Source organism: Limulus polyphemus, unplaced genomic scaffold (genome assembly GCF_000517525.1).
Source record: "Limulus polyphemus unplaced genomic scaffold, Limulus_polyphemus-2.1.2 Scaffold1359, whole genome shotgun sequence".
Taxonomy (NCBI): Eukaryota; Metazoa; Arthropoda; class Merostomata; order Xiphosura; family Limulidae; genus Limulus; species Limulus polyphemus.
This window is the reverse complement of record NW_013666969.1, coordinates 235,315-251,440: the sequence shown is the minus strand read 5'-3', so window position 1 is coordinate 251,440 and position 16,126 is coordinate 235,315. Positions and strand designations below refer to the sequence as shown.

General features: G+C 30.2%; 2 protein-coding genes across 4 annotated transcripts in view; one reads left to right on the top strand and one right to left on the bottom strand.

Annotated features, from left to right (window-relative positions):
* Window positions 1-3,275: 3,275 nt before the first annotated feature.
* LOC106463251 (peroxiredoxin-5, mitochondrial-like) lies at window positions 3,276-10,241 on the top strand. Its single transcript, XM_013923260.2, has 6 exons — window positions 3,276-3,447; window positions 7,068-7,202; window positions 7,341-7,472; window positions 8,478-8,516; window positions 9,273-9,328; window positions 10,010-10,241. The coding sequence occupies exons 1-6, from the start codon at window positions 3,307-3,309 to the stop codon at window positions 10,113-10,115; spliced, it is 609 nt and encodes a 202-aa protein (XP_013778714.1). The 5' UTR covers window positions 3,276-3,306; the 3' UTR covers window positions 10,116-10,241.
* Window positions 10,242-10,559: 318 nt separating this feature from the next.
* LOC106463250 (5'-AMP-activated protein kinase subunit beta-1-like) overlaps window positions 10,560-16,126 on the bottom strand; it is a 32,686-nt gene continuing 27,119 nt past the window's right edge. For all 3 annotated transcript variants that reach the window (XM_013923256.2, XM_013923257.2, XM_013923258.2), the window contains exons 7-8: window positions 15,212-15,280; window positions 10,560-13,981 (exon numbers count right to left, since the gene is read on the bottom strand). In XM_013923256.2, the coding sequence (XP_013778710.1) occupies window positions 13,904-13,981; window positions 15,212-15,280 (147 nt within the window). In that variant the 3' untranslated portion in view covers window positions 10,560-13,903. The remainder of the gene's footprint in view (window positions 13,982-15,211; window positions 15,281-16,126) is intronic.

Sequence of the window (16,126 nt, the reverse complement as noted above, 5' to 3'; positions counted from 1 at the left end):
ACCGTCTTATATATACAAGACTACCGCATATCTTGTTGAAGTCAATGACGTGTTACTAGCGTCACGTGACTTCCGCTCTCGTAACAGTATGACAAACTGATAAAAAAACACTACTTCGCGGCTACATTTAGGAATTTACATGTTTTCCTTTTTAAATTATTATGGTCTCTCGCATTTTTCTACCTGATGATACTGGGAATGTAGTTTAGAATCTCTCTGGAGTAATTCTCCCGCATTAGTTTGTTCACCAGCACAAATAGAAAAATATTTCTAACTTACTAATAACTGAAATTATTTAAACACAACGCAACGTATCATCAGTATATCGCATTTTCTATCTCTGTTCTAGCATTTCTATCCATCATGCCATGCTCTAGCAAACAAGGTTGAAATTGATTTTACTTATGCCATGATCCATTCGGTCTTGCATTCATTTAAGAGAATGGATTTAAAAAACATGTTTGAATCAAGCTTACGAACGTTTTTATTTGAACAGTCATCTACAGTTGCACAGCACACATTATTTTTTTACTTGAACAGTCATCTACAATTGCACAGCTCACATTATTCACGATTTTTATGGCAATGTGAGATGCTATGTTACAGACAAAGAAGCTAAAGCAGTATTTCTACAGAACTACAATAAAACGGCTAGTACGAAAGTCCAACACAAACATACAAATATAATAATTATCAACATAAGTATACAATTATAATGCATGTGGACAGTTTCTGAATCAACCAAAACATTTTCATGCTAATTCTAGCAAAGACAAATTAATTATGCAAGGAAGGACAAGTTCTGAACGATTTGTAATGAGATAACACGGGAATGACTGTAAAAGTTAAAATACAAAGCATACATAAAACGGTCGCCATTAACTAGGCATTATATTTTTGTTTGTTTGTAGTTTAAGCACAAAGCTACACATTGGGCTATCTGTGCTCTGCCCACCACGGGTATCGAAACCCGGTTTCTAGCGTTGTAAGTCCGCAGACATACCGCTGTGCCACTGGGAGTCTCATAGTTTTGTACCAGCTCTTACCATTTTAATTTCAATTTCACAGATTAACTATTATCGATTAGTTCTGGGTATGTTAACCAGATTTCCAAACCGAAAAACCGGGATAACCTAGCCCTTGCCCCTAATTTCAAAATCTTTATTACAAATTTGAAATAATTTAAATTTTATTTAATTTACTTGAAATTTATTGAACTGTCCCACTCTATTTCCAAAGATATTAAAAATTGAATTATTTTTGAAAGAATTTCAACTACTTTTTTGGGCGATAGACACACACATTTACCAACTGCTATTAGGTCTACAACAATACCACTAACTAAAACCCCTTCGCAGACCCTTCGCATTGTAAAACTGAGATCGAATATGAAAGAGATATTGATAGATATTGTGCCACTCTGTGTGTTTCAGTATATCTCTGCTGATCTACATGTGCCTAGCGTAGCATAAAAGTTTTGGAAACTTTGGAGAAAATGTCTCACAATATTTGACTTGTAAATGTGATGGACTGCGCAAGAAACATGGAATTGTATACATCATAACTGCAAGAAATAGATCTTGTACCATTCTGTGTATTTAAGAATATGTTTACTGAGTCATTTTCAGTATACGATAAAAGCTTTGAAAATTTTTTATTGTTTATTTATGGGAACTACTCATACATTTGTGCTGTAAAACTGTGGTGGTAGAATAAGAAAGATACGAAATTTAACATGATATTGCTCTGACAATTGATCTTTCGCCACCCTATGTAGTTAAAAATATGTTTGTTGACTTGTGAGTGTGTGAGAAAATTTTCAGAACTTTCATGATTTACTTGTGGAAAAGATAACTCATAATCTTGTTTCATAGCACAGTGATGTAAAGAAAAAATCGCAAATTGATTGTGCGCCAACTTGAAACCAATTTTAGCGTCACTTTAAATTGGACTTCTCACGTGAATTGCGCTACTATAATGTTCGTTTGTTATTAAGCACAAAGCTACACGATGAGCTATCTGTGCTGTGTCCACTCGGTTTTTAATTCGACAGTTCAAACACGAAAATGGATTCTTTGAATGATTAACCATATTCGCCTATTTGAAGAATGAGCAGCATGTTGCTTAATTTGGTTACTAAAATCATCCCATACCATCCATAACAAAAAACAAACAGCAGGCTTCGTTTCATTGTGCAATATACACACAAAAATTTATAACCTACAAACAATAAACAAGAGACTATTTAGTCCATCAAGATTGTCCTTACTCACCCTATTTTAAGAAAAATAAAACTTAAACCCACGTTTTATTCTTCCGGAAATTACTGATTTCTCCTTTCAAATTCTACTGCAACTCATTTTATAAACCAATTGCTCTATTAAAAAAATTTTTTCTTTCTTTACCGGAGTCTAGTCTTTCTTTTTTAAATATTAAACTTATGCCCTCTCTTTAACACAAAAAAATTAAAGGCCTTTATCATATTCGTACACTGAGTAATCTTGTAAGCTTCAATAAGATCATATCTTATTCTTCTTTTGTCAAGAGACAATAAGTTATGAAATCTTATTCTAACCCTTTAAGATAACCTTTGATCACTGGAATCATTCTACTGACCCTCGTTTGAACCTTTTTTCAGTAAGTCAATATCCTTTTATAAGTAGATAAAGATGCCACATAACTGTACACATAATTCAAATTGAGGCCTAAATAGCAATTAGTATAAAGAGATAACTATCTGTTCTAACTTATAGTCCACATGTTTCTAAATACACCCTAAAATTCTATTAGATTTGCTACCAGCAAGAGCACGATACCTCGATAGCTTGAATGACTTATCCATCACTATGCTAAGATCTATTTTTCCAGTCATGTTGTTGAGTGGGTTCCCATCTATATTAAACATGTGATACATTTTAACGCTGAAGGAGTGTCTATAATATATATATTATTCAACAACTTATATAACTTTTAGGTATATATTCAATATAATTTTTTCGTTATCAGGAAATAAAGATATTTCGTGATCTGGAACTTTTTGGACTGCCAAGATATTCTGAGTAAAATTTCGAAATCATGCTTATCAAGTTAGAAAAATAATAATAATTCACTATATCATAATATAAGTAATTACTTACCCGGAACTGAAAAATGAGATTGAGATTTGATTTTGACGATTCATAAGTAAAGCACAGTGATGAGGTTTTTGTGAAATTACTTCCTTATATCATTATTGCACCTTTCTTACGATTGTGTAACAGAGGGCGCTATTGCACCAGAACCGGCTCAAGGTAATTTGAGTGTGTCATGCAGTTGCTATATAAGATAAGGCATTTGCAGTTTTCTAGTATTTATAATTCGGATTTATTTCGAAACGAAATACTTTCACGAGTATATCAAGGTTTAGCTGGTGTTACTACGTCGTATGTGAAGAAAATGCCGATAAAGGTAGTAGATTATATGCATTTTTATTTGCATGTTTTGTACACACGAAAAAATAATGATTGTCAGTAATATTACCAATCCTACGATACAGTTACTGCTAATACTATTACTATCAGTAGTATTAGTACTACGTTAGTACAACTAGATTTTGAAATTTAAATTTGAAGCCCTGAGCTCTATCTTGACTTCTAATATAATATTCTGATTAGTATTGTTACGACAGCGGAAGTCACGCGACACTGGGAGTATGCACGCTGGAGTTTCTAGAAGGATCATGACTTATCGGGGGAATCTCATGAATATCCCAGTATTTGCTAGACGACCTCTTTTTTAGTATATAAGGGCATATGCAGATAGATTGAAGAGAGAGAGATAACTGAGTCAAGCGAACAGTAGGCACTGTAAGTAAAGTGTGTGAATCGCTGTGAATTATAGCGTGTGTTTATAAAATTAGTTAAGTTAAAGTGACTGTGGAAATTCTGTGTATTGCAAAGTTGTATTGAGAAAGAATCAACTAGTTTTAATTAAGAAAAGACTTGTATCGCTTAAGTTTCTCGGAAAGAATTTCTACGGGAAACTAACAAACAAGCAGATACGTAACAGTATTAATGTATAATAATACTAATTGTAGTTAACAACAGTATTACAATTATTAATGGTACTGGTACTAAGATGATTCCATGGAAGTAAAGGTTATCTATAAAGTGTAAGGATAGGATTCTCTCTTAAGAACTTTAGGGTAAGGGGCGTTTTTGTTGAAGTTTACAATATTAATTGGGGGTTTAATAGGATAAAGACCTTCAATTTCTTTCTGCTATATTCTGGAAACAATGAAACGAGAGAACACAAGTTTAATATCTGAGAATGACAGACGAGGTTACAGTTAAGACAGCTCTATTTTTCTAATGGGTAACTGAAATAAGTTGCTGCCAGCAGTAGTCGACTGGAGGCCAACCCTTTACAGGAGATTAAGGGGATTTTCGATTCTCAGAAAAGTAGGTCGTGTTTAAATTTTTACTTTTCTTAATATTGTATGTGTTTAAAAACTATCGTGAAGGACCAGATGATTCTTCATTGTCCATATGTTATGTATGTGGTAGTAGTGGTCAGGTTTTGATCCCGAGTCTTTTCTTCACCTAAAGGCTGGTGTGCTAACCACTTGTCCAATGTCTCCCACATTAGCAACCAAATCAAATATCTATATAAATGATTTCAAAAGTTGTGGCCTGGTTTTGCGTACTTCTGTGCTAGATTGATTGAGTGCATTATTCTGCTATGCAGTATACTAATACTTAGTTGGTCAACCTTTTCTATTCCAAAACATTAATGTTAATGTGACATGCTTATTTTTTTATTGAAAAAGTAAAAATGTAGTAATAAAAATTCTTCTGTACTTAGTTGTTTCTTTAATCTAGAAATTAGAACAAAGTTATATTATTATTAAAACATTTCACTAAATCATACATGTATATTTTGTGATGTATAAATGGGAAAAATTAAAGCCATCACGGTTGGGAATAAGGACACATTTAATGATGAATCTTCAGTAATTTATTTCCAGGTATATTTATGAATGTTAAACTATTGTGTAGTAAAAAAATTTAATAACTTTCTAAGTTTTATTATAAAGAAAAAGGTGGATATGCAATATGTACAAACATATATTTATACTATCTATTACCAAATCTAAATTTTTGTAGTCGTTGACCTCTGTATAAAAGAATGTAAGGACTAGGATACTATCTCTCTCATGCACATCTGTTTTAGGAATAGTTGCCTTTAACAGATGCTTGTACTGTTCATAACAGTCTACTATAATTGTCTAGCTCTAGCTCTTTGACTTGGGATTTGTTCTTGAACTTATGTTACTGGCATATACAATTACCTAGAGTATATAACAGGTGCGTTCATTCCGTGTATGGATTTTTATTATTTGGGAGGGAGGTGTGTTTAAGAACCTGCATTACAAGATTAGACCACAGAAAAAATTGTGATTTGCTATACCTTCTGCTTCTTAAGAAAACTTGCTTGTTGTGTTGGTTGTTTAAACAAACTTGAGTGGGAAGTAGCAGTAAAAATAAGGGAAAGATGAAGCTACATATTTTCATCAAGATCCTACAAACATTAGTACTAACAAGCAACAAACCTTTGCTGGTTGAGGTTTCCTAACATTCCAACAACAACAAAATAGTATTTATTATGTTGTAAAAAGGTAAATAAACCAAAAAGTGTACAGAGTACAGAAGAAAGTAGCGACTAGTGTTTTAGAGATTTTGATTTAATCAATATTTTCATGAAAGTTGATTATTTCTCTTCAAACGTAATAAAGAGATCTACATAAACACCTCCTAATCACTACAACAACTGTATGTAGAGTGGAGGATTGTTTTGAAGCTATATAGCATGATGGCATGCACTGTTGTAGGTTATTCATGATATGAGGAAGTCAGTGGAACTTTTGTAATGCTCCTTCCTGTTTGAGACTTACTCAATGATAACTCAAGATTGGTGTAATAAAGCAAAATACTTCCTGTACATCATCAATGTTTCTTTGAAGGTTAAGCTACAGTTAATTTGTTGGAAAGGAAAATGTGTTTGGGAATTCTTTTTGACTAATTGTCCTTGCTTGCATTAAAAAATATGAATGAACTGAACGTATTTGTCATCATGCATTGTCAAGAATATATTAACATGATCTACAAAATAAGTTCTACCAATCAGGTTTGTAGGCTTTGTTAAAACAAAAAGCTTGTATTAAAAGAAGCTGGATCACACAAAAAAAGTGTATACATGTACTTTTTTAAAGATTTTATAAAGTTTGAAGTAGACACACTGTAGAACGGATTATTTTCTATTGTTATGAATCTCTTCAATGTATACCTTCATTAATACAAGTAGAATTTTTAAAACTATTTAGACAGTATCTGTTTTTAATTTGAACTTCAATAATTATGTGAAAATATGAAGTGTGACCAAAGTTAGCAGGATGAGAGTAATACAGTAATTTTTTAGAAAGTTTAGAAAATTTTTAGAAAGAAGTCATTTACTTGTCCTTCTGATCACATTTAGGCCAGTTAACATTGTTTTACACTTAACACGTCATACAAGGGTTCAAAAATAAGTTCCTTGTTAGAAGACTTATCAAGTTATTTGCTTGCATAAATCATCTAGCAAATGGTTCTAAATCCATATTTAATAAAATAATGCAAGCTACCATGTCAACTGTGCTAAAGTGAGAAAATAAGCCAAGTAAATGGACAATTGCTATGGATACACATGGACAGGTTGCCACCCCCTACTAGTGCAATTATAAGAAAAATATCAACATAAATCAGTGATACATGTCTATAAACAAGTTCACCACCTTTCCATGCTCTTTTCTCTTATTTTTGACTTGTTCCATGCCAAGGTGGCTGTGACTACATTTGTTGTACTTCTATAGATGCAAATTTTGTGTATTTTCACTACTGAATTTGAGTGTACAAAACCTAGTGGTAGTAACTTTACATAAAGAATAATGCATGTTAACTTTTAAAACTGATTAAACTAAACAACTTTAATGGTCTAAACAAGCTCCATAACATCTGAACCTTAACAACATTGTTTATAAATGTTTTCAACAGGTAGGGGATAAATTACCCAGTATTTGCTTATGTGAAAACAACCCTGACAACAAAGTCGATATAGCCAAACTTTTTGCTGGAAAAAGAGGAGTGCTGTTTGCTGTACCAGGTGCTTTTACACCAGGATGTTCAAAGGTCAGCTCTTACTTTGTTTAGGGAACAATTTTCTGTTTTCTAGTTGAGAAAGGGTCATTTTGTCATCAGTACATTAAACCTAAACTAGATAAGTCATTTTTATAAGTAAAAGTTCTTAATTTTTTTTATTCTTTTCAGACTCACCTTCCAGGTTATGTTGAAAAGTTTGAAAAGCTGAAAGAAAAAGGAATTGAAATTGTTGCCTGTGTATCAGTCAATGATCCATTTGTCATGGAGGCATGGGGTAAAAACCATCAAGCTGAAAACAAGGTAACTGCATTTTATATCTTTCAGTGGAAAGGAAACCACAATCTTGTATTAAAAAAATCATTTGCAAAAGACATTTTATGCATTTTATTCCACATACAAGTGTGCTCTACACTTTATTTAAAATACGTGACAAAACAAAATCATTGGTCAATCACTTAAAAGTTAGAACCTGAAGTCTGGAGATTTGATTTTAGTTTTATTCTCTGTAATGCTGAATGTTGTACTTTTTGTTTTCAACTCCTAAAAATGTGCACCATTCTTAATGTATTTACTGCTCATTTAGTTACTTGAAGGTACATTATGTGGAACTTGATCTAAATAAACCATGTGTAGTATACATTGGCCTTCTCAGTTCTTTATCTAATTTGTACTATTAATGCATCAAACAAAAAAAGAGTTAATGTTGCCACATGTTTGTAGAGCTTAGTGGTAATTCGTAATGGATTAGCACCATGGTGCATACAAAAAGTTGGCAGCAGGTGATGTCAGCCAATTGCCTTTCTTCTGTTTAACAGTTCAAGAAAGAAAATTGGCAGTGGGTGCTGCCAGACAGTGACATATAGCCTTAGTAGATTTGCCAGAACAAAAACAAGCAAGTTTCTTGGCATTGTAGATCAAACCTGACACTCTCTAACCACAAAAGTTGAACAAATTTGAATAGACAAAAAAACTTAAAACTGCTTAAAATGAGGCAGGAACAAGTAGCCCATTATGTAACTTTATGTTTAACAACAAATAACATACTAGTAATGTTTCAATTACTTGAAATAATAATAATTGGAAACCTTAATTTTAATTAGTTTATTTTTGTGATAATTTCTTTAACTGTAATTTTGATTAATCGATTAGTTTACATGACACTAAATAGATGTAATCTCTGCTATAAATAATCCATCATATTGATTAAATTGCTCAGCTCTAACATTTGGACACTAGCAGTATCAAAACGTGTGGCAGTTTTAACTTTAAGTTCACTAAAGTATATTCATTTTTGTACCTCTACAGATTCGTATGCTAGCTGATCCAGCTGCAGAATTTACTAAGGTAAGAAGAAAAAAACACATTTACAACATTGTACCCCCTCAATAACGCAAGATGTGAACATTTTGCAAGTATACTAGGAAAGACTCAACTTTATTGAAGGAATTATACACTTGGATATTTATTATTAAAGCTAAGCTAAAATTTCTGTGTGTGTGGAACTTTAAAATATCAAATTTTAAAACTCAAAGTTCCAATCAACTTTTTTCTTTTAGGGTATTTTGCTAAAAATATCGAACATTCTAAGTCACATTTTTATTTATCTTTAAGATTATTATATTAAAGAAAGCCATAACTTGAAAATGGATAAAAATAGTTAAAATGTAAATGTACATCATAGGAAATCTAGAGTTAATTTAGCACTGTTAATCTATCCTATATTTCGAAAATTGTTTTTGAGCAGTCATACAATATTAACTATTTTAAGATTAATAAAAGAAAAACATACAACTTCCTTACAATTATTGTCAAAATCTCTATCTCATTACTTTTTGATATAAAAAAATTAAATATATAAAAATTGTGCTAGGCTGGTTCTAAATTTCATGAATCTGGAATAATTCTCTGCTTGGAAATGTACTTTTTTTTTCTCTTTTTATTACAAATTATTGCTTGATTTTTGAAGCATCTTGAAAATGTATTTGGGCATAATGATATTTAACTTGCTGAAACAACTAAAGTTTCAGTGTAATATAAAATCATAGTGATATGAATGTATAAATCAAGGCATAGTTTAATTTTTTGTTACCCTAAATGTAGGCTCTTGAAATGGAAGTGGATTTAACTGGTCCATTGGGGAATATTCGTTCTAAAAGGTAATGGTAGTAGTTAAAAGTTCTCACTACTATTATCACTATTAGAAGTTTATAAGTGGTTTGATGTAAGACTGCATTTTGATATAATTAAACACAGTGGTTAATTATACCATCTTTTTATTGTAATCATTCTTTTTATCATTGGCTATCATAATACTAAAATGAGTCTTTCAATCTTTGTGATAAAATAACTTAGCTGTTGGCACAAATGAATCACCCACCCCTGTACAATAAAAGTTAGAAAAAAGTTTCACAATTGCAATTTCATCAAAGCTAGTAGTTCTTTTTGAATGAAATAAACGTATTTATTGTCTAGAGAGTAAAGGACTTGTTTTATAACTTCATTGCCAAAATGTGTATATCCTTCAAGTATACATTACAAATTCTGAAAGATGTAACAAATTACTAATTTCTAATCAAATTGTACATTGTACAAATGTCTCTAAACATTTTTAATGACGCTTTGTCGTTAGATTTAGTTCAGAATTTATTACTTACTTTACAAATTAGTAACGTGGAAAGAAATGGCATGTAACTCAAATTTTAAGATACACTATATCAATTGCCCAATGTTAATTTCTATTATACCTTCAGTAACATACTCCTAAATTTTTTCCTGTGTTACTCTGATCTAGACTACCTTGTTTTTAATACAAATAAAACTTTTCTTCTTAAACTTAGATATTCTATGGTGATTGAAAATGGTATTGTCAAGCACCTGAATGTAGAACCTGATGGTACTGGACTGACATGTTCCCTGGCAGATGGCATTATAAGTCAACTCTAATAGATGCGAGACATGTGACCTAGTCATAAATGGATCTTGTAATATTGTACTTTAAGTTTTTACATATATAGAATTAACTTTTTCTCAGAGTAATAATGTTATTTATTAGATGTAATAAAAAAAATTTAAAGACATTTTTGTTGTAGTATATTTACAAATTAAAAAAATTTAGTACTCGGACATTTTTGCTTGTTCTTTTTTTGCCTTTGAAAGTGAATCTAATCCTTCATTTTTGATAATTTTTTCAGGAATCAAAAAAGTCTTTTGCACAAGGTTTGTTTCTACAAGTAAGGAAAGAATGTAAAACTTGTATACTATTAATGAGGTATCCTTCCCTTTATTATGCATTATTTAGTGCAACATTTGATATGCATCTCATCACTGGAACATTTAAAGTCATTAATGTATAAGTTTTATTACACCATGAAAAAATTGCATACAACCTCAGTAGCCAATTTTGTTTTTTTTATTAAGTCACTTGACAACTGTTACTAAGGTCACTGATAAAGTAATTGCTAATACACACAACAAATTTAAAGAGAAGACTTGATAGGGAGGTAGCTGTAAGTTAAGCTACACAACTATCAGTATTTCTAAACATTCTTGTTATTAATTGGAGAACAAAAAAAAGAAATACATTCTAACCAATAGGTTACAGAATGATCTACTTGAACCAACACATTAATTTTACATGGAGTTTTATCTGAAATATTGTAGCTAATTTAAAAAAAACCCTTAACTATACTAGTTATTCTGTAACAAAAAACGGAAAAAGTTCAAAATTTTTAAATAAATGCTACTTCATCGATTTCTTGCATATTTCCATCAAATAAAATATTACAAAAACATTAAAAATATAACTGTTAACCTTAATAAAAGTTACAACTGTCATATTTCCTATACCATTTCAACTTGTTGTAGAATGTATTGAGAAAATTTCAAATATTAACAATTATCACTTGTGATGAAACTAGTTTTTCTGATACAATTAACACATTATCATTTCATCTTTTTTTTTATAATCTAAACAGATGAACTACCAAAACATTTGATATTTTTCAATAAACTCTGGTGAAGCTTACTGGAACTGTTTTAATGATGAGTATTTACAGATAGTATGAATATAAATTTTAAGTGGTTAATTATTATTGCCCCAAAAAATTTGAAGAGATGAAAGTATTTACTTTACATATTTTGTATTTTTTCTATACTTTAAAAGTTATAATTCAAACACATACAAAAAAATTACTTAATCCAGTGAAAGTTAAGTGGTTTCAAACAGAATGGGCAAAACTGAAGGTAAATAACTCATAATGGAATAAACCCATGAAAAGTGGGCATTAGTAAACATCAGCAAGTAGATAAAACAAGTTTCTACTACTCTCTCTCTCTTATTATACATCTCTAATTTAAATCTAATATTTGAAACTGTTGATTAACTGAACTATTAGTTATCTCCCTAACTGTGGAATTATTTCGATATATATGTAACCTTCACATCAATTTGAACTGCAAATCATTAAAACACCACTGATTGAATTATGAGTACTGTCTTTTTATATCAATAAATATTTTCTTCACCATGTTAAACTGGTTTTTAAAGAGTGAGACACTAGTGGAAAAACTACTAACAATTGTTAATATAATAAATTTAAAGTTAATGTCAATACATTCAGTTCATAATACTAAATCATTTATAAGAGACCTGATAAAATACGAATACACACGATGTTCTAGATGTTTTTAAACCTAACGGAAGTTTATTTTTGTAATTACTTTTGTTTGGAATTGTGTAGATGCCAGTAACAAATATTTCCACCATAACATTTAATAAAAGGTATCTTCTGCTAGATTCACAAGTTTCTGAAGTACACAAGAACATATATTTTTCACTACATTTTGTGTAAATTCATGTAACAGGTTTTGTATGTAAATAAATATGATGCTATTGAATATCCATAAATTGGAGAGTTAGATACATGTTAAATGTATTTACCAGATACTTTTGCTATATGTGAAAACTGTAATGGCTCACTATGCAACAAATTGTTTCTTGGACAAAAAGATTTATAAATTAAAACTCCTTCATCCCATCATCTATCATTCTTGCTAAACCTCTCTTAGTGTTTCTACAAGATCCGTGTAGCCTCATCTATTATATTGTACAAGATAAGAGAAGTAATTACAACAAATCTCTTGATTTTCATATTTTGAGGGGAATGAAAATATCAATAAAAAATTGTTATGGATGAGAGTTAAAGAATTACGTGATTACTAAAACCTGATTATATATGGTATTAATATATGAAATCATATGAATAGAATACTGATTTTACTAATGTATGAAATCACACATTGTACAATTCTGAATAAGTAACAATCTATAAAAGTACTCAATTACTACATATTGAAAATATGCATTTCTCCTTTATACAATATAATTTTCAAAACTGAAGTTACTGCAGTTTGGATACATGATAATCTAAAAAATCACATAGGCACTACATGCAGTTCTACAGATAAAAAAAAAGTCCAGAGTAAGAATACAAAAAAGTTACAATTTTCAATTTCTCTGGTGTTGTTGTGTTTGATAAGGTCAGTTTGCCTCAGCTTTCCAGTGTTGGGTTTAAATAATCTAACTTATGTGTACATTCATTAAAAAATTCAGGTATATATGGATATACAATGGGAACAGGAGGAATAATGCCTAAACATTTTTAGTGACAGGGCAATAAAAGATGTCCACATCATTAAAAGATATGATTGAGTTTAGAGTTCAGTAATTGTAAGTAAATACACACATTTAGTCTATTATAACAGATTCTAGCACATTGTTATAAAGATTAGCCTACTTTAAAAGCTATCCACATGTGAGAATCGTCTGTTGAAGAAAAACCACTTGGAATTCAAAATGGAGTTTATAAATTAAATGTATATATTAAGTCAAGTAAACATAGTTGACAAGGAAAGTTACAGAAAGAGGCAACATAATAAAAAAAGCTTCAGCAAGTTGGTTTCAAGCATAAATTTAAAAGGATTGTTTATATACTAAAATAATGACTCAAAAGCTAGAATAGAAGATGCTAAACTTTTTTTTAACATTTACATGGAAAATAAACAAGGTGAATAAGTGCTTCATATATATTTTTATGTTAATAAAACTAATTTGATTTACAAAGTTGTGTTTTGTTATTCAACAGATCCACACATCAACAATAAATGTGATAGATATTTAAAAAGTTAAAACTTAATCCTAAGAAACAAAAATCATACTCGAGAGGAATGTCAAGTTTCTTGTATTAGAAAAAAAAATTGTAATTAATTTCTAAACAGAAAGATGTTCATTTGCATTTCATTGCAAAGAAACAGGTTCTGACAAAGTAATACTCTGAGCTTTGTGTTATCAAAACAAAAAGGAAACATGCAGAAATAATAAAAATACATATATAAAAGATAGTCTGAATCCAAGAAGTGAAATTTCTACAACAGCGAAGAAGTAAAATAAGATTTGACTGAATTATTCTTTAGTCCAAATTTAATAAAATCTGTAATGTGGATTCATTACATTATTCAAACACTGCATAAAATCTGTAATGTGGATTAATTACATTATTCAAACACTGAATCAACCCCAAACACTGTGCCAAGCAAAACTTCACATGATCTTGTATATGTTTCTGCATCTCTTGATAACTAATAATATCCACATGAAAATGTTAAACATGAATCCTATGTTAATTTCTCATACATGCAAGTACAATATAAATGACTACTGCCAAACTCGGTCTTCAGATAGGTTTGTACAACAAGGTGGTAACATACTTCTTCCGATACCTGTGGGTAGCACTGAGAACCATTACACCATCCTGTCAAAATTAAATAACAGATATTTAACAATTACAACAGTGCTTTTTTAGAACATCAAGATTTCTTTGCTTCCTAATGCCTTTAAATATATTAAGGAAGATGAAAAAAGGCAGTCTTCTTGTGTTTTTTTTGTCTAACTCTAATTTATTTTTAGCAGTGTATTTTTTTTTTTTTCAAATTTTACTTCTTTTCCAATTTTTATAGGTGTTTTATTTTATTATCATTGAGAGAATAACCACAAGTAAAACAGGAACTGTACTATAACTTTTAAAACTGGCAAGAAAAAAAGAATAGGAGAAACTTAAAGATGTGTAATTAATTATGTATTTCTTCTGTCCATATTCAGATGGTTCAATTATATTCCAGTTATTCATCAAAAATTACTAATTTTCAAATTTTTCCATTAAATTTGATACAATAAACAAAAAATATAAATAATTTATTGGGAATAACAGAAACTTACTTAATTTAAACTCATTACTATTTGTTCAAAAGAAAATTCCTCTCTTTATCTCTACATTAGATTATTTGTTGTTGTTTTTTTGTTAAAAATGAAAATAAACAAGCACACCATAACCTTTTTTTGGGGACAAATATTTATTGCATTTAGAAAAAGTCCCTTTAGAGTGGATGGCAATATTTTATAGTTTAGCAATTCAAACTGAAAAAAATTTAACTAATAGTTACAAGCAATCAAAATTTACTCAGTAAACAAAGTGGTATGTGAAACAGCCACTGACATCATATGTTGGACTAATTATTCTCTGTTCAGATTTTTCTAACTGGATACTCTGTTTTGTTTAGTGGTTTTCAACCTTTTGTTCCTTTCCCCAAGTATAACCATTTTTTCTTGCACCCCTCCCCAGTATGATAACCATTTTATCACCTCTTTTATCCACTTTAAAATTTTAGTTGCCCCCAACTGACCATTTATTGCAAAGATATTCCTCCAGAAGGGGGTGGGGACATCCTACAAGTAAGGAACTGCTGGACTAGTATGATAATCATTAATCCAACAGGGAAGAAGGTTTCAAATTGTACAGTGTAAGTATTAAATCACCTATACACCTTGAAATAAATTTAAAGAGTGGTTTCATAAACAATATACATTTTCTCAAGAAAAACATCATGTAGCATTCATAAAACCAGCTAAGTGCACCTTGACAGAATTAACACATTAAACAACTTTTAAGTTTGTATAACAATAAAAAAATAAAAATAATTTTCACCTTGATGGAGAGGGCATACAGATGGTTTAACATAACATGGTTGGGTTCAGGAAGCAGAGTTGGTTCACACTGACAGAAAGGAGAAGAAATAGATATACCTAAACTGATAAACACATCAGTCACAGTATAATAGTTATTCAAAATAACACAAATTAGAAATTAACCGATACTGGAGTTATTGTGGAATTACTATTCCATTCAAACAATATCTATGATTAAAATATGTTTGAATTAAGCAACTGATAGGTGCTGCTAATAATTCCAGTACACCAGCAAGTTCAGTCAACTAGTTAAATGGATCTGATAACAATCTACATACACATTTAGGTTAACTAAACTGTCCAACGTAACTTTGGGTTCAGGTCCAAAGTTATCCTAAACAAACAAAACTGCACATATATTCAAAACAATTCTTTAAAAAACAGAGTTTAGGGTTCTTAATGTCTGTCTTAATATTTCACTATCCAAATATACACAAAGATCCAGAAAGTAAGCAAGAAAACTTCTATCAGTTAGCTCAACATTGAATTTCCACTGCACAATTAAAACAAATTTAACATTAACTGTTTCAATCCGGGCTCGATCCCAGGGACCGACCTCGTAACCATTCTGTACTTGTTATAGTTTTCATGCTATAACTTTTAAATCAGTAAACGAATGTTAACAAAATTTGGGAGTAAAATATCTTTTTTTTAATTAAGTATTAAGGTTTGTAAAGCAATGTTTCTCTCATGCCTTTTTTTCTTTTCACATCTTGCCTATCTATCATACAAAGTAATTTTCATTTTAAGATTAAAAATACTTTTATACATCAGAAAATTTTGAAATTTCACAAGCAAAATTTTAATAATGTCTGGATGGTTATCAAAAAAAACTTTATATTTTATCTGTTATTTTCAGTAATTAATCTCTGTA